We start from the raw sequence: 23,863 nt of genomic DNA, 5'->3' as shown, positions 1-23,863 counted from the left end.
CTGTTCTCAGACCTCAAGAGAATGCTCGCTGGTAAAAAATTTAGAAGCAATGAAGAGGTAATCGCTGAAACTGAGGCCTATTTCGAGGCAAAGGACAAATCGTACTACAAAAATGGTATCGAAAAGTTGGAAGATCGCTATAATCGCTGTATCGCCTCTGATGGCAATTATGTAGAATAATAAAAACGAATTTTGGCAAAAAAATGTGTGTTTCTATTAAAAGATACGAACTTTTCAGCCGAACTGTTATCTCTAATCTTCAGTTGCACAAACTCAATTGAAGTACACGGAACGACCGAAATTAGCTCTGCGCCTAATTCGTATTACTGTTTTTGAATTAGTAGATTTTAACAACAAAATTTCCAAAATAACTATAAAATTAGTTAAAATTGAGAATTTACTTTGCTGAAAAAACTCTTATTTTTAGAGAATGTGTTTAGTTGGTGAATATTCTGGACACAAACCAGCAATATTTCAATCCAACACGAAATTCTCATTGACAACTAATTTTGTTATTAAAATCAGAAAATTTGTTTCTATTTATGTATCACCATCATTACTGAAGGACAGCACAAAGAAAACAAAAATGAAATGGGTTTTATTAACAAGTTTATTAGCCAAAATCTCATGAGAAGTGTCAAAGCAAAACAAACCATTAAAAAGCTAAAAAGGACAGTCTTGTTGAAACTGCTTGCGAATTGTTTAGATGTTTTTCGCATGTGTTACGATATATCGATATATAAATTTCTAAAACGAGTTGTAAAAATGACGTAAACTCTTGAAAAGTGCATTTATTCAGAATTTGTGCGCATTTGAAACGATTGTGCGTAATAATGTTTTTACGCGGAACAGCGAAGTGAATTTCGAATGTTTCACTCTAATTGTGATGAAGTTCTTTTGTATCTTCAAACCTTCCGAACTGCGCCGTCCGGTGTACTATTTGTATTCGGTTTTTGTTCTCCGAGTGCTCAAAGTTTTCAGTGAGAATAAAGAAAACAGTGATTTAGAAGGAAAAAAATTCAAAAAGATGTTTATGTTTCGTTTATGTCTTTTTCTCCAATACAACATCGTATTTATACCTGCCAATATAGAAAAGACAACCGCGTCTGAAATTTTTTCGGCAGTAGTGTGCCATCTAGTGGCTAGTAGTCATTACGGTGTTACCGTTTCGGTGAAAGGGCGCCATATAGCTGCAGATTGCAGAAGCCAATTCAACCATTCGTATTGGTTGAAAACAACATTTTATTTCTTTAATTCAACTAAAAAATTAGTTGAATGGGAATGAAATGTGCCTTAGCTAAGAAATAACAGCACGTTTAATTTGTGAATTCAACTAAAAATATAGTCATTTCAACAAATATTTTATTATTATTAAGGGAATAAGAATAAAAAATCTAAATTAGCAAAAGTAAGATTTTTTTAGTTGTCTCAAAAAATAACTAACTAAAATCAGCAAATCAACTAAATTTTTCGCGAAAATGCTGATTTCGGTCGTTCCGTGTAGTTATTTTGGTAATAAATGAATTAAAAGTGTTCTGCAATCTATTTTCGGCTGTAGTTTTTGTGTGTCTCATTTCTCGAAAGGACAATGTATGGAACATTTGTAGAACTAATTTGATACTATTATTCTGCTGAGGGAAGTATGTTGATACGTTAAGGCGTTTGAGAGCTATGCAATGTTTTTGTGTTTTTTAAAAAAGAATTTTAAAACTAATTTAAATAAGTTAAAGAAAAAACACCCTTCCAATTTTCTCTTAAATTTTTATTATATTATGACCTTTCGGGAACCGCTTAGGATACATTTTCATCGATCTGGCATCTAATGAATATTGATATTTGAAGCTTGACTAGTTTTGGATAAAAAAAAAACAATCATAACTTTTTACTGGTAGCTCATATGAAAAAGCTTGGTTGAGCGAAATTGTGCGCAATGCTTAATTTGAACCTATAACAACTCTTCTGAAGACAACTTTTAGGTAGAACATTTCACAAAAAAGTTAGAACAAAAAAGGTGATTTTTCAGGAGCCACCCTACTTTTACTCGGGAAAATTATTGTAACTCGATCAAATGAAGAGCTAGAGAGGTACGTTTTTCAGCAAAGTTGCTCGCAATAAAATTTCCTACAATTTATTGTACAACAAAATCATTTTTGAGTTCAATTAAGAAAGTTAGATTCCAGATTTCAATCTAAATAAGGACCACCCTAGTAACTTTTTTCATCAAAGGGAGCGCCATTTGATTACAAACAACTTTTGTGAAGACACCACTTACAAAAAACTAATATTTATTAGAGAAAATATTTTTGTCACGCTAATTTCCCGTTCCGGAACACTGTGCAACGGAGATATGATACTGCTCGTTGCTGCTTGAGGATAGCACAATAGTGTCTGCTGTCGATACCCATACAAAACCGGTGCACAAACAGAACTCACTTGCGGGGATGCTACTTTTTATCACTTCTATTTGATGCCTATAATACAGCCTCTGCTGTGATAGGCACCTTCGTCTTACCGAAGTTGATTGTTAAAAAACGTGTTTGTTTCTTTTCGAACATTCGATTACGAATGCGATCGATTGTTATTTTCCGACACTGAAAAAAATTATTTCCAGTGGAAAATAAACCCAAACAACTTTCTGCCCGTCCAATTTTGAAATGGGCAGCAGTTTTAGTTAAATTTAACTACTCGACACAAACAACCACTCAAGTGTCAGATTTCAACCAAAAGTTAAAATTCACCGCGAAATGGTTCACAGCCTTAATCACAGTTTTAATCAAGGGTTTCCAACAAGCCGCAAAGGTGTCAAGTAATCCAGGATTACTCTAATTTTTTGCAAGAAATCCAGCAATCGGTGGATTACATTAGGAATCCAAAAGTAATCATTAGTAATTCAAAGTAATCAAATAATTCAAGTAACCAGGAAAAAATTTAAAATAATCCAGTAATCATATAGTAATCCGTTTTCCCTTTCTCTATAGAAAGGTAAACGAATTGCTGGAAAATCTGAGCTCCGAAGACCCCTAGTGTTATATACCATTCGACTCAACTCGAAATCGGTTCTTCAATTTGGTGCATGCTGTTTCTAATGTATCTTCGAAGCCTATCAGCACTTACCCTCACGGGCTGCATACGGAATATTGACAATAGAAGAGATATTTTAACGATAATAATTTCGCCTTCAAACCTCCTGATTTTAACAATTTTGTTTTACAGTTACTGTTTCTTTACCGTATTCTTGAGCGCAGTCTTTCAGATCAACATCAAAATCAGTATAAGGGAGAATTTGCAATGTACTCCAACATCATTTATATATTGTCGTGAATATGACTTACTTTACTATGGGGTGCCTTTTCAAAATTAGCCATATGGAAGAATGGGCAGAACTTAATCGTGAATATCTCGACTTGTATAAAAGGCAGCAACATAATTCTTTCACCATTTCATCAAAAATATGGTCAGGAATTTAGGATAATATTTCGAACAGTGTGAGATAACCACAAACAACTCAAATATTAGGTTTTCTCAAACTTTGAAAAAAACGCAGAAAGCTCTTTACTTTTGCTTGGCTTTTTCGCGCAAGGACGACGATTTTGAGGTAATCAGACACATATCTTCAACTGACTGCGTTATAAAATGGGAACCGTGATCGAAATTCGATCATTTCTTCTCGTGCGTTGGATGCAAGCAGACGTCGTGGGACCAGCAGCTTCGGAGAGTGCACCTTCTGCGTGGTTAAGTACCTCAAACGCTCAGGTCGGACTTCAGTCGTCAGGTGGAGCAGTCGGCAATGTAAGCAGACCTTTTGCGTGGTATAAAGCCTCAAACGCTCAGGTCGTGCTTTCATTTGGACTTCAATCGTCGGGAGCGCAGCGGTTGTCAATAATGAGAGCAGTTCTCATTTGCTTTTCGGTAGTCGTAGCGAGAAGTCGTCTTCAAGTTTCAGATTTTAGTTCCGGAATATAGGTTTAGAATTCAGAGCCTGCGTGCTGAAACTGGATTCTGGAACTATATTCCGGAACTGATTTCAGTTTCGAAATTATAGTTTTAGAATTGCAACTGATCTCTGAGTCTGTTCTTGGTTCTAAATTTAGTTCTTGAACTCAGGTCCAGTTCCTTATTCTTGAATTCTATTCGTTCTATTTAGAATCATAATAATACTCTCAAAGAATTATGCGAAATTTAGCTTTATTGTGCTCTATACAACCCATTTTGATGGTCGTGGCGAAAAATCGTCTTCAAGTTTCAGAGCTTAGTTCCGGAATATGGGTTTAAAATTCAGAGCCTGTGTGCTGAACTGGGTTTTGGAAAAAATTCCGGAACTGATTTCAGTTTCAAAATTGTAGTTCTAGAACTAAAATCCAACTGAATTCTGAGTCTGTTCTAAGTTCTGAATTTAGTTCTTGAACTCAGGTCCAGTTTCTAATTCCAGAATTCTTCAAATCGGTTCTTTTTAGAACCATAATAATACTCCCAAAGAATTATGCGAAATTTTACTTTACTGTAAACTATACGGCTCATTTTTATTATAAAGAACTATCTAGTTATTTCATAATATTTAATTGCGTTTCAGAATGTTTAATGTAACTAATCTGCAATTTAGTCTAGGCGCATCGTATAAAATTCTAGCAGTGAAAAAGGGGAAAGTTGCACAATTCGCACAATCGATCAACTACCAATTCGAATTCGGAAGTATAAAGAAAGCGTGTCAGTTTTATTCGTATTCACGACATCCAGTTATGTCTCTGACATTACACACCCGTACTTTTTAATGGCTTCTAATCTGGCTGATTCGATGATGTATTACTGGGCGTTGATTCAGGAACATACATATTGCTAGGTCTGGCATCTGTATTTTGCGTATCTTTCAGTATAGCATCAGATTCAGATCGAAAATCCACTTGTTTCACACGGTAAAGAGATTACACCACCGAAAAAATTACTATCGTTAAGTACGTCGAACTCATTGATCTGGGGTTTCTAAAAAAGCTCTCGTTGCATTGATTGTTTTGAGACGCTCATTTGATTCGATGCAGAAATATGAACTGTTTGTGAAGAAAAAATCGGTAGCGGTCAAACTCATATCTACTAGCCAATCATACCAAAACCTGAGGCAATATATGGCATACCACATACGAAATATTCTTTAATCAGCTGTTAGATGAAAATCGTTGAACGAAGATAAAGTGTATCGTAGTACTTTCAGGAATAAAACAGTGCCCTCACTTTGATAAACAACGTCTCGAACACTTTTGGATGGATTTGCTTGTAAACTATTTTGAAATTCATACGATCCATATCCGTAATTGGGCAGATTAGAGTCAAACTTGGAAGATGTTTTTTTTACAGCTCCTCTCTAAATGCCGGCATGAAGTTTCAAATACGCCTAACCCTGTCCAGAACCGGAAGTCGGATCCGGACAAAATTCAATAACAGATTACGAGATTATAAGACCTTTAATTTGAGTAAAAGTTTGTGAAAATTCAGTTGTTTCTTAGAAAATGAAGTTAGTTTTTTTACTAGACATTAGAAAACTTACAGTGAGATCAGCGCATTGCGAAGTATTGAGAATTATAAATGTTTGAATAATGTGTATTGTAAATGTTCTAGAAAAAAGATGTGCATTGCGAAGCATGGAATTCCGATACATGCCATTTCAAATGAAGTTCAATCCATTGAAATCCTTTCATTTTTCTTTCAAAATTACACATCGGTAGCAATAATTCATATCTGCACCGTGCATTTCGTTCTTCAACACGGTTGGAAACACGTGCACATGTGGGCTCTGATACCAATGAACTCGCTTGTAGTTTCAAATCCGAGCTTAAGCTTTCGTTCTCTTTACCGCGTGCACGGCCTTTTATGTACATGTTTTTTTATTCAATAATATAATATAATTTTGAGGAACACTAAGCTCTAAAATGCCAAGGGTATTTTCTAATCTTAATTAACCACTAACTTGAAACTAGAATAATATCAACTAGAATAATATGGCGTATCGGGGTCGCGGATTCTCGAAAATCCAGCTGGCAATCTGCAGTGGCCGGTTGATTGAATATAGCAAAGTCAGTCAGATGGCGTTGGAAAATATCTATGTTGTAAGCATCATTCGGTTCGTGTGGGTCCGCGGGAAACCGAGGGCCCGGCGGGTGGCCCGCATGCTGGTCATCGACTGGAGCGGTCACGGGATGGCGATGTTACGGAACAAAATGAGAAAAAAAGTAAACATTGAGGAAACGGAGTGAAAAGGGGATGTGGGAACAAAATGTCTGAAAACGACAGAGATCTAATTAGTTGCCATCGAGATGGTGAAGAGACAGGGAAGGGGGAACGAGAAAGTTAGTAACAAAAAAAGATCTTGTTAGTTCCAATGAAGATGGTGGACAGGGACGGAAATCGAGAGAATCGGGCGGTTATACTTTCTGAGCGAGTTCGCCATTGCTCCATGAAGTTTGCCAATTTTCGAGAGTTTTCTGACGAGAGATACTGCTAAATTCATTGAAGCAGATTGGTCTTTCATGAATACCTCCTTCTAATGCGCCCACCTTAGCCTTTTCCATTCCCGGAATGGAACAATGCGAAGGGACCCAGGCTAACGATATTGAATAAGACCGTTTAGATAAAGTTCGCAAGTGTTCCCGTATTTTCCCCAAAAAATATGGAGGATACTTTCCTGGCTTTATTGCCCGGAGAGCTTCTATTGAGCTTAGACTGTCCGTGACAATGAAGAAATGGTCTTCGGGCAAGGCTTTAATGATCTAAATATGTGAAAGTAATATGTGAAAGTAATTCAAGCTATGGCTGCGAAAAGTGTGTCCAATTTCAAAATTTCGACCACTGTTTCCGATGCTTCCGGAATTGAAAGCTTGGGACTAATATAGCCGAAGTCGATTTGTTTGGACTTCAACTGACAAGGCCTGTCGATTAAAATTGATTTAAGCCATGTTTCAATTTTTTTCCGTGTTTCGCTGCTCCACACAACAATTCACCATTATTCGGGAAGTAGGCACCGGATAACACTTCAGAAGCTTTGTATGGGTTCAGAAGACATTTCATTTGAATCTAAGTTAGTGAAAATCGTCCATCTCCGAGAATAGTCAAACGTTACTTGCACATATACACAAACAGACATTGTACGTACTCGAAGAACTGATTACTAAGCCATTCTCTATGAGAATTATTGGAATAATTTGTGAAATTCAATAAGTCGGTGAATTTTAAAACTTTCAAAGTTCTGCCAGAGAAGAGCAGGAATCAGAATTAATTCGCTCAAGTGTCTCGTTTTCCTGTACAAAGTCCAACCAAAGGGGTTTCAAAATCGTTCAAGTTGGATTGTTGCAACGCTATATTGAATAAATGGTTCTACGTGGGTCCTGCACGGAACCGATGTTCTGAAACAAGTTTTTTTGTTGTTTCCACAGGGTTGTGGGAATTTTTCATACAACAAACAAAAATGATGTTTCCATCGAAAAATGTGAAAAAGTTATATTTCGTGTTTGAGCTTTTTAGAAAAATTGTATATTAGAGGGACGAATATAGCTTGATGGGTTAGTCAATGCCTTTCACGCAACCCTCCTGGGTTCGATTCCCAACCCCGCTTTTCTGGCCCAGAAAGGTGAATGGCCTTAAGGTTAAAACCTCTATAATTGAAACAAAAAAGTATATTGACGTAATCCTCTTTTCAAATATTGTATATTTAAGATTAATGCAGTAATTCCAGAAGAAATATTACCATAAACAAGAAGTAATCCCGAGTAATCAGATTTTAAAAGAAATCGAGTAATCCAGAAATAATCAGGGTAATAATGTAAGTAATCGAAGTAATCCACTTCAAAACGACCGTAAAATAAACCTATTTGCTGGTTCCCAAAACCAAACCAAGATTAACACAATTTAGCCGTTGAGTCAATATCAGTATAGTTGAAAAAAAAACTATGAATTTTTAAACGGAACATCAAAGAACAATGCTATGCAGTAGAAAGAGATCTAATAAATGCTTTGTTGCGGCATGAATTGTGCTGTTGCTGCACTGCTCCATGGCGCCATACGATATCTAACCCAAAGCCACACTATTAGCATGACAATATTTGCATTCAGCAAAAAAAAAAGTTTTGTTATGTTTAGTTTTCACTACAGTTTTTACCTCCATATACGATATCCATTGAATTATCGGCGATCTGGTCAAAGCAGGCACAGATAATGGGGTTGCTATTGTAGTGCAGTAGCACTTCCCCGTAGTAGAATACTGTGTGTCAAATCAGACATGCGAAAATTTACGACCGTAGCAGCAAACCATGATGAAAGATTAGACAGGTGGTAACATTCGGAGCGTTCTGAGCGTGTTGAGTAAATGTCGAACATATTGTCGAAGCAAGAATCTTCACGTTCAAGCGATAAAATTGTTTCAGTGTCGCATTGAAGTTTTTGCGTTTTATGTTATGAAAATCGGATTCTGAGAAACAGATGAAAGATTTGACTTGTTTAACAGACAACAAGCGAATCGAGGAACAGACGACGGGCAATCGTTGCCTGTCGTCGTTGTCACGGTTTTTGCGGATTCACACTTTGTAGCGAATCGGTTGGCACACGTGATTCGTAAGGGGCGGCTTACTGCGATCGGTGCGATAAGCGTCTTCAAAACCTACCGGTTCAAATGAGAACGCCCGACCGGATGTTTTAGTAGATTTTTTATTTTTCTTTTTAATTATAGGTACATATTATTTTTACTCCACGATAAAATACAATTCAAAAATACATATAATTAGATTATCAAAAATTCATTCATATAATGTATAATAATTTCCATTGTTTTCTTTATGTTTTCCATGTGACTGTGAGTGTGTGTATTTGAGAGAAGGAGAGAGAGAGAGAGAAAGAGTTGGTTTTCTGTTCAGTTCTACTGTCGATATTTTTTATCCAATATTAGTGAATGTTATTGATAAACTTAAAAATCGCCTTGGCGATTGTTCTGCTGTGTCTATTTTTATGTTACGTTTTTTTCTCCAAATTTCAAATCATCCAAACTAACAATTCGCTACAGTTGTCGGTTGAGAATTAAAAAAAACACCACTATATATTTCTATGTATGTATTTTGTTCTGTTTGCTTGCCTTTGGTATGTTTGGCGTCGTATGGAAAAGAGAGTACGGAAGAAGGAAACGGAAACGAGACGACAGACTTTGCTCACACACAGTATTCAAGTTCGCTCACTCATCAAGCTACAGAGACACGATACAGTGGCGACATACGGCGAAGGTGATGTGAAACAACTGATTAGAACCATGATACCGTGCAATGGATGGGTGGTGATGGTCGGGTTTTTAAACAAACAAACATGTTTTGTTTGTTTGTTTATTATTCTGGAAGAAAATACGCAAGTATTAATTCGTGTGCCGAAACTGATTGCTATTCGAAACTTTTCTAATAACCAATGGCTGCGGTAATAGTTTGAAACGGGTTTTACAGCGAAAAATTAATCATATTTGTACTGTTCAATATATCCTTAGCTGGTCAATTCTAACAAAACAGATATGATCAATTCAGCTTGCAAAAATTTTCAGTTTAGGCTCAAACTATTCAATTTGGAAGAATAATGTTCTAGTTCTGTAGGCTTGCTAAGCAAAAACTGTATGTTTATGTGTTTTTTTTTGTGTGAGTGTGATTTGGTTTCGGGAGATTAGATTGCGATTAATAATATAGGTAGTATAGGTAGTTTGGTGCGTGCAAGCGTAATACTTAGTTTTTTTTTCAATTTGGTGGTTTTTTTTGGACGAGTGCAAAAAGTGACATGATTCGCGCAGAGTTGGAACAATGGAACGGAAGCGAAAGGGGGAAAGTGGTGCAGTCCGAGATGCAAGTGACGGTTTGTGTTTTTTAAATCTTCTTCTGATTGGTGCGCGTACGGATGAATTTGTATTGGTTTTGCTATTAGTATTATTTCTCTTTTGGTTTCAACTACGTGTGTGTGTGTGTGAGAGTTGTTTTGCTTTGTTTGCGTTAACGTACTTCATAGATGAAATGTGCATCTTGTTTCTCAGCCTACTAATTTATTCGATACATTCGATAACAGTTATGCTGTTTACTAACTTGTGGGTGCTTGCTGCGATTCACTTGTCAAATGGTTGCTTTGATCGGTAGGAAAATCGAACTGAACGTGATCGTAACAATGAAATTGTTTTTTGGTTACTAGTTGCAATCGTTTTTGTTGTTTTGTGTTAAAAACCTTCAATCGGCTTGATTTGTTTGCTCTATTCAATTACCATACACGGTGAACAACTTGTCTTGTGTTCCATACTTTGAAACATCGATACCGCGTGGGTCAGTTAATCTGTGATTTTGTTCTATCTCTATACATAACGCCACTTTCCTTCTTCATCGGCTAAAGATTTGTCTTAACATTTGTTGTTTGCTACGTTTGTGTTAGTGATTTTCTGAGGGATCTAAGCAAACTTCTTACGAAGGAGAAATTTGTTTATACGTTAGTATTTGCTTTTAGTTTCGTTTGGTAAAGTACTTTATGCACAAACAAAAGCCTATTTATGTTAAAACTTAAATTTTAACATACAATATGCGATATATTTTTTAGTTTGTTTTTAATTAGATGGGAGTTTTTTTTACAGTGGCCATCCTTAGTAAACGGCGGTTTCTCTTACCGTGCATGTTACTCTTAATAAGGGTTAACAATTTTGTTTGAGAACAAGTTGATTGTTCTTGCGACAGCGATGAAGCTTTCACAAAGTCATCACCATCGGCTTAATGTTTTCTGTTTGTGTGCATGGGTATGTTCGTATGTAACATCTGCAGGAGTATTTCTAAATATGATTCAGTTCAAAGTGGTAAAATAGTTTCTTTTTTTTCCGGTATGGGTAAAAATAAGCCATTTTTTTTATAACGTCATTATCAAGGTGAAGACACAGCTAGAATGAATTAGAATCATTTTCAACAAGTTTTCCCTTTATTTTGTTTTTTTAAAATTGTTTAACTAGATTGTAAAGTTTAGAAAGGTTTATTTGTTTTCTTGTGTTTTCCTTTGGTTGCCTTCTTAATATCCGTGTAATCAATTATTTATAATAACTATCGTAATATTATTAGCAATTATTTTGTTTCCAATCAAATCGTCTCGTAATAAATTGTTCGAGCTTCTCGTGTTTAGCAGAATATTCCTTCTCAATCCATTTTGTTTCAATAAACATATGTGAAAGAAATGTTACACCTAAAAGTACACACGGCTTCAAGATACTCGTGCAAAGAGTTAACGTGAAATGTCATTCTTCTGTCAAATATTTTGCCCTTCGTTCGTGCAGCAGGGCTTACTTCGGTGCGCAATCCAGTGTTGCAAACTTCACTGCTGTCGCCATCGGTTCTAAAACAAACAAACGAAAAAATCAACAACGATAAACCTGGCAACAAGTTTGCTTGTCGTTTGTTTGCAATTTTTTTTTGTGTGTTTTGGTATGTGTAAGTGTATGAGTTTGTTTGAGAGAATTCCAAGGCAATCGAGCATATCGGGAAAAAACGAGAGTAGTTGTCGAAAAAACGAACGAACGGTACACCAACAGCAACAAGAACAAGAACAACAACAACAACAACCCTGATCGGAATTTGTTTTTTTCTCGGTGTGTCTACGCACACTTACAAGCACACATACGGAGAGCTCAAACAACGAACGAAAAACTGATAAACCGAAAACGAAAGCAAAGCGAAACGGAACCAATAAGGGAAAAAAAGAGGGAACAAACAACCGCGCCCGCGTGGGTTTGTGTTGGTGGATGTGTGTGTGTGTGTGTGCGTGTGTCGGAGACAGAAAGATAGTGAGCTAATGAGAGAGAGAGAATGAGTGAAAAAGGGGTAGAAAATAAATGAAACAAAAGCGATGGCACGCTTGCTTTGTTTTAGAATAGAAGAACAAATTTTAACTTTTATTATGATTCTTAAAAAGAGTGTGATGACAGAGTTGCTTCTTTTGTGATTTCCTTATTAGTTTTTGTTTTATTTTTCTTTTTTGTTTGATCAACATCTCGAAGAAAGTATTACAAAATGTATATAGATTTAGTTGACCAGATTATTCAATGGTTGCATTAGCAATGTATAGTAATGAAGAGGACAGGGTTGTTGCTCTGCATTTTAAGTTACATTATAACAATATTTTGTTTTGCTGTTTTTCTGTTTACACATTTCGTACGAAGAAAAGAACTAGATTTAAACATAAATATTTCGTTTCTTTTACTAACATAACAACAGGTTGAATAAAAGTTATCGCTAATGATAAAACTTAGACGTTAAAATTCCAACCGGGATTTAAGTAAAACGTACATTTGTAAACCTCTTGATTTTACTATAACTATGTCGATTTGTTTTTGTTGTTGTTTGATGAGAAAAGCGCATGCAAATATTAACACGGGAAGGGAAGTTTATTAATCTTTTGTTTATTTTTTTCTTTCACAATGATGGTTGTCCTTATAAACTATGCTTGTTTTTCTTCTTCTTTTTTTCTTTAATTACTATTTCAATTTAGAGAATCGTTTAAAATAATGAAAATGTGTTCACGTGTTTTAGTCGCTACTTGCTTCCTCTTGTTGTTCATATTTTTTTTTGTTTTGCAGACGCATGATTTTTCTTGGTTTTTGTTAAATTCAATGCTTCTATATAAGATTCTTGTTTTTCTTTCACCTTTTTGTCGTCAATGATCATAATAGATTCAATAATATGACAATAATTAATTTTCTCTTGCTATGTTATTTTTCTTTTAAATTAATTCTCGCCTTTCATTCGACACTAGTTTTCGCTCCCTTGTTTTCCTTTGCTTCAGTTTATTTCAGTTAAATTAGTTTACTTATCAATTAATCAATTATACACTTACGACTTAACTTGTATTTACTTTGCTTTCTTCTTGCATATTCTATTCCTGCTTCGGTTGTCCATGCGTTTCTGAACGTCCTCCGACAAATTATTAGATGATTCTTCGACTTGGTTTTTTTTTCATACGGTCAATTAGTGTTAAGTGTTGTCTCTTCAACCCCCACGAATGCTTCCGTTTCGTGTTTTTTCTCTAACTCGGCTTATAAAATATGTAGTTCTGTTCTTCTTCATTGAATGGGACGTAGTTGTGAGTTGTAGGCTTTACTGGACTGGTGGATAAATTCGTGTCGAAAATCAGATTGAACCAAACAAGCTGTGGAACAACGGAATCAGTTCACTAACAACGGCAGTACGGAAAAAGTTTGTGGTTTAGCATAGGTTTCACACTTGCAGTTTCCCATTAAAATACTCTTTTCTTCTGTCTGTGTTATTAGTGTTCTTAATTACACCTAATGGTTAGAGGATAGGTTTTTATTCGCTTGACTTCTTTCTTCGATTTGCTTATGGTTGAATGCTCGTTAAGGGTCAGAACTTTTGTGAACGGTTTCGTTTTGTTAATATGCTGATCTGGCGGAATAAAAGGGTTTCGAAAAGAGTTGGTAGACGCGACTGACAGTTCAAGATTTAACTCTCTGTTTTCTTACATGGCTTAACTAGAGAGAAGTGTTCAAGCGGAAATGGAGAAACCTGACAATGTTTATGTGTTTTTTTTGTTTGTTACAATATTGTTATTAATATTATTATTATATTATGGAGGCAATCGCATTTTCCTTTGTTTCGATATTTCGTTACGATCTTCAATTTTGCTTACACTTCCTGCTTAACCCTCAATTTTTTGGTGTGCGTTCATCGATTGGATTTTGATTTGTATATGCTTTGGTAGCTGTCTATTGCAAACTTCAAGCCAGGTGTCATTGGAAATTGATAGGGCAAAATTTTACTGTAAGAAGGCCATGCAAAAATTCAAACCGGGAGGTATCAAGTCTTTTCAGCCTGCCAAACATTGTTGCTATCAAAGGCCTACTTTGCACTGTTGTTGACTCTTGCTCTTGGTTTGAAAGTGAGGATGTTCAGATTTCTGCGAAAAGCAATGGTTTGTCGTAAATCCTCTCGTTCTTCTGAAGTTTGCTTATCACATTGGAAGCCACAGTTGCAAAGCATAGAAAGAGCAGGTTTTCATTAGTTCTATTGCAGAACTTCTGAACGTCAAATTGAAATTTGAAAAGAAGCATTGACAAGATTTTTTAATTTTTTTTAATTGAAATTACAACAATATTAGAAAACTAAAGAAAGGGATTCTTGACATCTATCATCTTCCAATGGTTTCATTTGCGTAATTACCAGAGCTTAAAATTGTCACGCATTCTCAATGAAAGAATCCAATCCAACAGCCTCATTTTCAATATTTTACTGTCTCATTCGTAAATGACCGACACCAGAACAAACAAAGAGAGACGAAGCATTTTCGTTTCTCATTGAAAAAATGAGAGAGTATAATTGCCAACGTCACTCTTTCCTCTATGACAAGACGAAATCCAAACTAACGTCTTCAGGGAGCATCAGCAGAATTTCAATTCTCATTCTTTCATCGATGGATTGAAAATGTATGACGCTTGCTATAAATAGTGACTAAAATATGACAAATCGAAGTAACTACATCCCAGAACCTCTTTGGAAACCAAAACTACTATAAATTCGAGCACCAACAGGTAAAAGTTATTGTGATTCGATGCTCAAAGCTTCGGTTGAATATCGGTTCTGCTTGAATATCGGTAGAATTTTCACTGAAAACTGCAAATAACTGAAAGGGCAAATGAAAGAAAAGACACAATTTTGAAACTACTCTCCCGCTTAGAGCAAATTCAGCAACTGCAAGATTCATATGGGTGGTCTGTAATGTAAATGAAACTGAAACAAAAGTATCCCCAGCAATCCGTTTTAGTTTTATTTATTCGACCAGTTCTACTGTCAAATTTAAAACTGGTATACACTGCCGTTCTATTTTTTTTCTATATATGAAACACAGATAGATCGCTGCAGGGGCTGCCAGTTTATTTTGTTATAATTTCTAGAATTAAATTTTAAAACTGACATAAATTATGCATCTAGAACTAGAACACTCCTGAATATGCCCTTATGTCATTGGACATGGATTTGGATTTCGTTCTCCTAGTTCGCAAGCGAAGCAGAGAGTGACAGTAATTTCTCGTCATTTTCGTCTATTTTGAGTCAATGAAAATGACTTTTATTAACTCTGGTAAATACCACTCTTGTCTGTCACCTCCTTTATGAAGAGTTATTCCACGATAAGTTGGCTTTTAGTTTAAATTTTTCAATCGATGATTCTGTTAAATGAGTGGCCATGAGAATTTTTCCAGTTGTCACGTCATCTCACCAAGTGAGAAGACTACGGGTGTACGGTTTTCAACCTAGAGAAAAAAGGTAAACTCAGCAAGTTTTTTGAACTTTAACGCGGTTTTTTTTTCAGCGGTGGGAATGAAGACAGAATACAGATCCGTGATTATTGCATGAAGTTTTCCATTCGTCAAAAAAATAGTGAAAGAGAAATGAATTCGCATCAGTCAAAATTTGTTGTATAGGGATAAAACCCTCAACAAATTAGAGAACATCTATAACATGGGTTTGGTCTAGCAATGTCATGTCATGACGAAACTAGTGAAACTGTATTTAAAGAAACCAAGCTGGTGGTATCATTTTTTTCCGAAAGTAATTATTTTCCAAGTTGACTACGGCAGAATCAGATTACCGGGGTCATTTCCACGTTTCCAATTTGCTCGTACGAAAAAAAACCCTCACACAGAACGGTGTCACGTGACAACTGCCTCAAAAAAAACCGGGGCCTTCTTCGATTGGGGTAAAGCTCAAAAGCGGAAGCAAAATTTCCCTATCATATCGTAGCACTCACTAAACCGGTTCGGGGGATACGGGAATCGCTGATTTTGGGCTGTTTGATTAGAAGATTCTTCTTACTGGTTTCCCCTTTTTTTATCAATCGAGTTTCTTTTTCGTGTGTGTGCGATTTTTATTGACACACTTTCTTATTTCAAATTTTTACCGTTTGCATTTTGCTTCCTCAAATATAAGATATTAGTGGATTGACTTAAGGTAGTTTTTTTAAATGTTTCTTCCATAATTTATTATAATAGTTTTTTGTTGTTGTTTTCAGTAGCTTCAATTATATTATTCTTTTATATGTATATGTGTGTGTTTTTTTTTCCTCTGTACTGGATGTAGCCTTCTATCTCCGCTAGTTCCTGGCTGTGCCCGCTGATGACTTCTCATGTCTCCAACTTTCCCTCGACCCCCCACCCCCCTTGGTGTACCGACGAAGATGTCGAAGATGATTATTTCGATGCCGCCAGGGAAATGCATTTCTCCTCGCTGGGCGTCGGTGTCGTGTCCCGCCGCGGTGGCATCCGTTCGTTGATCGCATCCAGACCCTTGGCTTCGGCGAACGATGTGATCTTGTGGTTGGGCGAGAAGCCTTGCAGGGCATTGTGTAGCGACTGTTTGCCCCCGGACAGGGCACCCAGCGGTAGGGCACCGGTCGGTGTAAGTCCCTTCAGCTGCAGCACCGATTCCGATTCTTCTCTCAGCACGGAGAAGACACGGGCCATCTTGCCGATGGCGCGGATCTTGTTCCGGATGACCTCCTTGCGGGCGTTCGCCTCCTCCAGGGTGTCGTCGCCCTCGCAGATCAGCTCGTCGTCGGAGCAAATGTTAAGTACGTTAACCAACATTTCGGTCACCTTCTCGCCGACGAACGGTAGGGACCAGGTGAATACGTCCATGAAGTTTGGAAGCCAGTACGGATGTGGCGAGCAGTTGAACTGTCGGATGTTCATCACGTTGTTTTCATACTTTAACACGGCCGCTTTGTTGTTGTAAACGTCCAGGTAGTTTGGAGCGGAGAAGATTGTGATTAGCGATGGGAAACCGGTCGTCGAGCTCTTTCGGTACATACGGTAGCCAGCGTCCTGCGCTTCGTGGGCCCGAATAATCGATAGGAGCTTGTTATTCTGCAGGAAATCACAGCAGGCCTTGTAGCTGTAGAAGTACGAACAACCGCGCACCGTATTGTGCGAGTAAAAGTCCGAATTCTTCTCATTGCCAAAGTCTTCCAGCGGATCGGACCACAACAGGTCGCACATCGGTCCGAAGGCCGGCGGTTCTTTGAATCGGTCCAACTTCCGAATGTCGTCCAACTCTTGGATCTCCGGCGAGAGGCCACCGTGAACACAGAGGAATTGCTGATTCATGAGTGCAGCCAGGGGCAAGCAATCGAACGCTTCCATACATGCATCGTACACCCGTTCCGAGTACTTAATCTTACATTCCTGCTTAAAGGTAAAGTATTCCGTTAGATGTCGACACTCGTGATTGCCTCGCAGCAGAAACAGTGTGGTCGGATAGCACAGCTTCAGCGCCCACAGATACAGCACGCACTCTATACTAAAGTAACCACGGTCGACATAATCGCCCAGAAAGAGATATTTGGTCGAAGCAGGCGAGCCGCCGATTTCGAACAGCTTCATCAGATCGTAAAACTGTCCGTGTATGTCGCCGCACACTGTGACCGGTGCTTCGATGTCGATCATCGTGCTTTCCGCCTTCAGAATGCTGGCGCCCTCCTGTATGATCCGCATGGCGGCATTCTCCTCGATTCGGCCCTCCAGGATGAAGTGCTGCTTCAGCACGTCCGGGCGGGGTTTGCCGGTGTGTGGATCGAACACCTCGGCCATCGTCAGTTTGTGCTTCGGCGGAAACAGCACACTGTCGATGATCCGATCGTTGCCGCAGGTCGCCGCTCCGGCTGACCCCGCCGCACCCGACGGTGGTGTTGCATTGGTTGATTGTTGACTTGCTGTTTGCGAAGACATCTTTACTAGCTGTGTTGTGTTGTTTTGTTTGTTTGCTTTGCTGTTGCTGTTGCTTGGTTGGTTTTGCTACAATAATCTACTCCGATTTTATACTTATAGACACGTGTTTTGTTTTGTTTGAGAGTGCTAAAATATGCGTGTGTGGTGATTAAACAATAGTTAAGTATCTTTCCGATTCTGTGTTTTGCTGCTTACTCGGCTTAAGTTACTACGATACGATAGACTAAAATTAGCTGTGATGATCTTTTAGTTTGAATCTACTGCCTAGACTTGTTTATGATTTAGCTAAGTTTTTTTTTCACTTATGTTTTGTTTTTTTTTTAATTTCTTCTTTTATCTAGGTTAGATTTTTGCTTCTTTTCTATCGACTCAATCGATGAATTTTGATTCAATTTTCACTGGTTCTCCTTCCGGGATTTTATTCTCTGCACACAGCAAGCTGCGATCAATCGTATTTCCAGAAGTTCACACAGTCTAACTTTCCATCCGTAGCGGCCTCGTGAATTCGTTCTTATCGGTCCTTCGGTTCTTTACACCCGGTTCAGCCTGAAAATACAGAAGGAGAAGGATTGTCGATTAGTAAGATTCAGCAATGATTTATAGCATCTGGTTAGGAATAGTAGTTTGAGATGTTAATGTTTTGGTCATTTTTAGAACTAAGTACAAAACGATTAAACCTAGACAGATGTGATTTCGGCAGAAAAACTACCCTACCACAGAGACCGAAAATTAGGCAATGAACCTGGAAAGTTACTGAAACCGTAAAATTGCAATGACATTGATTGTCCCCAGAAATTGTGATTAGTTCCACGGAGGAAAGTAATCTAATTAAACTAACTGTTGACTTCACGCTACTAGCAAATTTGTACACACTCAACCAGTTCCCTCAAACAACCGGCGGGTAGTAGTTGAAGATTTAGGGCCATAACAGACTTATAAGCACATCTCCATGGTAGCTCAATAGTAGACCAGTTTCATGGAGTTTGGAAGGGGTTTACGGGTTTAAGTATCACAAATTTCGTTTTCATAACATCATTAATTTTCCATCTGTTTTTTTTATTGTGTATTGAAATTTTGTTTTGTCGTGAATACGACTTACTTTACTATGGTGCGCCTTTTCAAAATTTACCCATTGAGAGAGTGATAAGTTTTTGATCGTGAATATCTCTTATGGTATCTAACGTATCAACATAATTTTCGCTACATGCCATCTGAAATAATTCACAAATAATTCAAAATTAAAGTTTTCCTAAATGTTCGGTATCAATGAAGAAAACTTATGACGCATTTCTCGTACCCGAGCCGACGGTTTTGGTGTAGTTGATGTGAGTTTCGTTTCAAACAAAGGCAATTACAACGGCAGTCAGCTGTTGATCTTTCGCATTGGAACAAAACACACCGAAAAGTAAACAACGACCGTGAAAAGTATACCATTCAGTCCTTTTAAAAGCGATAAATGTTTACAAAAGAACTAAGGAGCAGAGATGCAAGGTAAAAATTTCGAATATCTGCGGACTGGATGTAAAAAGTCTGTAAATCGGAAAAAAAATCTTCAGTCAGCTAGTATGTCTTGCTGGCAGCAGTTTCTCTATAAAGTATGATACGCAAAACTGACTTGGTGAGCAAAAAAAAGGTCACGCAAATTTCAATAGTCTGTAAATTTTGCCGAAAGTCTGCAAAACTCTCGATTTTCAAAAGTCTGCAAAAGTCTGCACAACAGAAAATGTCTGCAGCTCTACACACGAAAGCTGCAGATTTACAGTCAAATATGCAGATCTGGCATCTCTGCTAAGGAGTATATCGAAAATAAGCTATCCACATACATTTGTGTTGTACGCATGTTTCTGTGATGGTTTTTTTTTGCTCAGATCATAGCATGCTGTGCGTTTGGTTGTCAGTTTTTATTTGTTTACTTGTTTGTGCGGTTGAAATTCTGCGTTTTCAAAATGTTGCGTATTGAAAAGGAAGTGAAAATAAGGGTTCTAGACACATGGCTAAGTGAGAAGGGAATAACTATGCGAAAAAAGGCGAAGCGGCTTGAAATTCATTATACCAGTGTTAAAACCATCATTAATAAGTTTGGGGAACACTATTCTTTGGATGAGCTACCAGAAAGAGGTAGAAAACCCGGTTCTTTCAACCCGAAACTGGACCAGAAAGTGGTATCTCTAATCATGAAGATCAAATCAATGTCAATACGTGATTTGACCAACAAAGCAGGAACGAGTGTCGGAATGATCCAGCGTATCAAGAGGCGAAATCACCTGAAGACCTACAAGAAGCAGAAAATCTCGATACAAAGTGTAGAACAGAAGAAGCGAGCAGCAACAAGGGCCCGGAAATTGTATTCGCGTCTTTTGCAGTGTCCGGATGCATGCGTTTTGATGGACGATGAGACTTATGTAAAGGAGGACTCAAAAACCCTTCCAGATTCACAATATTTTACTGTCGTTGCGGACAGGTCGATTCAAGTAGAGAAATTCTGTCGAAAGGTACTGGTATGGCAAGCAATATGTTCCTGTGGTTTGAAGTCAACCATTTTTTACACTACCGGAACTATAAAAGCAGAAATCTATCGATCTGAGTGTCTCCAGAAGAGATTGCTGCCTTTATATAAGAAGCATAGTACACCTCCACTGTTTTGACCGGATTCAGCGTCGGTTCACTAAGCCAAAACCACTCTCTATTGGCTTGCGGAAAATCGTATAAATTTCGTTGAGAAAAATGTCAATCCACCAAATTGCCCTTAGCTTCGACCCATCGAACGTTACTGGGCAATCGTGAAGAGGGTCTTCAAGAAGACTGGTACGGCAGCTGGGAACATGCAGGAGGTAAAAAAAATTTGGTCTCAAGCGTACAAAAAAATGCGATGCAACATTTGTCCGGAACTTTATGAAAAGCGTTCGATCAAAAGTTTGAAAATTCGTGAAGGAATAACTTAAATTTCATCCGGTTTTCATTATGCTCAAGTTTAACCTCGTACAATAATGGATCAATTTTTAGTTTGAATAAAATATCGTTCTTTATCATAATTTGAAAGAAAAATTTGCGGATAGCTTATTTTCGATACAATCCTTATTAAAATTACCTATCTGTTTGAATATGCAAATCCGAAGTGAAAATAAACGTGTTGCATTAGGATAGTTTCATTCGTTGAAAAAAGCAAATCCGAAATGAAATATTCAACATCAAAATTTAGTATGTTGCCTTTACAAAAATTGCTTCATTATTGAATCAATCCGCACAGAAAGCATTTTTGCTGTGGGTCGTTTGCAGTGCGGGTTTCGCTTCAAACAAGAGCGATTGCGTCATCCAGCTGCTGGTCGTTTACATTGGAGCAGAATGTCTCGAAAAGTAACGGCCGTAAAAATTTCACAAATCAGCCCTTTTAAGGGCTTTGAATGTTCACTAAAGTACTATTAGAATTACGTATCTGTTGAAATGTGTAAATTGGAAGTGAAAATGATTCAACTTGTCTCGTTTTTTTTAAATTGGATTTTTCGAGTATGGGTTTGCATGCGCTTGTTGACTTCAGCGTCTGAAATTAAGTTTCAGAACCCAAGACCAAATTTCCAGAATCAAAATCTAAAATTCTGTTCCTCATCCAGAATCCGAGGCCAGATTCGAGTTGCATTGAGTTCTGGAACTGAAACCAAATTCCAAAATCTGGAATTGAGATCAGAATCTTGATTCTAGACCAGGACGTGGAACTAAATTTCGGAAATAAATTCTATAAATTCTGGAATCTGAATATTGAAACTGAATCCTGATACTGAAATTGAGGTCAGAATTAAGTTCCAAATCCAAAATTGCTATCCGGAATTCAATTTTAGGACCAGAATTTAGATCCAAAATTCATTTGTGTTTCCAGTGTTTGATTCTGAAATCCAGGTTCTGAATTTAAAATTTGGTCCCAAAACTCAGTTCTGGATTCTTAAACTGGATTTCAGAGCTGAATTCTGGATCAGAATTTGAAAACTGATTCCTGGACCATAATTCTGAAACTAAAATTTAGCTGCATACCAGAATCCATGTCCATAGCTCTGTGTTAGAATTCAGGTTCAGAGTTCGGTGTCGAACCAGAATCGTTTACTCGGATTCAGTTCCAGAACACAGGTTCAGTGATCGGTTTAACAATCACTTTAAGAATTCAGCTCCCGAGTTCAGCTCCAGAATCTAGCATCAAAATTAAGTTTTCAGAATTCAGTTCTAGCATTCGGCTCCAAAATTTGGTTCCTGAATCTCAGATCTAGAATTCAGGTTCTTTAACATCAAAGAAACTGATTCATCCATTTTATTCGTATTCACGTCATCCGGTTATGTCTCATGACATTACCCATCCGTCTTTTTTCACGAGATATATAATCGAGACATATTATCGAAATGGAAACATTCGTATAATTTAGTTGACAGATGTGCACTCATACCTAAAATTATGATATCCATATTAATTTTGACTCTACAGTATCGATTAGTTGGTGTTGGTATGACGAATAGTTTGATGTATTTTGGAATTCAAAAACCGGATAAAAACATTGAGTACAAAAGCCGGACAAGGATTTTGCTGTGCAAAAATCGTTCAAGGACGTTTTTTTTGTAAGAATCGGACAAAAAAACTTTGAATGCAAAAACCGGACAAAAATTTCTTTTAACTCAAATGCTTTTTCGATTTTTGCATTGAAACCTTTTGCTTGTTACGAGCGGCCAGATCTATGGTGTTCCACAGCAAAAGATGGCAACTTTGAATTGCAAGAAGCGAATAAAAACATTTGTTCCTGAAGAACCAGCTGAGTTTTTATCCGATGTTTGCATTCAATTTTTTTTGTTATTATCAGGTTTCTGTATTCCAAAAACTAACTGGGACCTATCCGAATTTTGCATTTAATTGTTCTTATGTGTAAACACTATTCAGAAGGCAACCCGATTAAGGTTGAATAGTGCTGATCACGTGCGTGGTACTTTGCACGGACCGGTTGAAGTTCATACTGTATTACTACTACCTGCTGCTACTGATCTCATATCACAAATCTCGTTCAGACTATTATAATCATCCATTTACTAATGACAGCAAAAAATTTCCAAACATTGTTTGAATGTATTCAAAAAAGACATGAAATATATCAAATATTTTGTTTCAACGGTTTTTCAGAAAAAAAAATCTCCGAAATAGTCTTTAAAAAGCGCCCGTCATATTAGCTGACCCCCTTAAATTCTTCAGTTTCGTTCGTATAAACGTGCATTAAATGTTTTAATATATGATAGATAGCACTTTTCTCTGGTCACATCATGTGCTTAGAACGAATCTATTCGGTGAAAAGTACACTACTACGTGACAACTATGGAAGAATTTGATGAGTCGTCGTCCTCATGTAAAGTAGGTGAAAAACCAACATTTCTTCTTTTCTTTATTATGTTGTCTTTTCAACATTCTAATTTCTCCGAAATCGTAAGCTTTTGGGAAACCTATTTTTGAACAGTTTAATCGAAATAATTGGTAATAAAACCATTCGAATTAAAATTCTCCACTTACGAAAGAATTTGTCGATTGGGACGGACTCAGTGTCTGTACACTGAGAATGGGCTGCGAAATCTGTTGAAATAGTAGGGTCAAATTTCACAAACGGAATGTGAACTTTGCTTTTTATAGTGTTGAACATGAAAAAGGAAGATTGTGGGGCACAAAATAACCTTGGGATTGAGAAAATGTTAAATGTATTTGATTTTTTCTTATTCCTGCATTTATCCAATTTCTTTTTATCGCACCCTGAAAGTCATTTTCAGTAAAGTTTGCCAAATATTCTTCCCCGGCGTCGATGATCTTCCTTTTCGCGAGGTGATGAGCCATCTTTTGAGGCTTGTGAACTGATAATAATTCGGTGGAGACAAATCAGGTGAGTAAGGTTTTTGGGGAACTAAAAGAAGCCCCAAATTGTTGGCACGTTGTCTTATGAAAACAATATTTTTTCAAACCTATTTGAGACCGTTTCGCAAAGATTTCAGGCTCAATATGCTCCAAAAATGTGCAGCAATACTCGCTGACGATTTTTGTCTTAGTATACCATAATAATCATCAAAAACATTCCCAACCTCTATGACGCATCGGAGCCC

The 23,863-nt window shown here is 37.3% G+C and overlaps 2 protein-coding genes across 5 annotated transcripts in view; one reads left to right on the top strand and one right to left on the bottom strand.

Annotated features, from left to right (window-relative positions):
• LOC131433161 (G protein-activated inward rectifier potassium channel 3) overlaps positions 1-23,863 on the top strand; it is a 307,064-nt gene that overhangs the window by 33,252 nt on the left and 249,949 nt on the right. The gene's annotated exons all lie outside the window — the stretch shown is intronic.
• LOC131433162 (serine/threonine-protein phosphatase 2B catalytic subunit 3-like) overlaps positions 8,670-23,863 on the bottom strand; it is a 199,892-nt gene continuing 184,698 nt past the window's right edge. Inside the window, exon 4 of the mRNA XM_058600015.1 lies at positions 8,670-18,301. Within this exon, the coding sequence (XP_058455998.1) occupies positions 16,220-17,755 (1,536 nt within the window). The 5' untranslated portion in view covers positions 17,756-18,301 and the 3' untranslated portion in view covers positions 8,670-16,219. The remainder of the gene's footprint in view (positions 18,302-23,863) is intronic.

This window comes from Malaya genurostris, chromosome 2 (genome assembly GCF_030247185.1).
Source record: "Malaya genurostris strain Urasoe2022 chromosome 2, Malgen_1.1, whole genome shotgun sequence".
Taxonomy (NCBI): Eukaryota; Metazoa; Arthropoda; class Insecta; order Diptera; family Culicidae; genus Malaya; species Malaya genurostris.
This window is presented reverse-complemented; position numbering and strand designations above follow the sequence as displayed.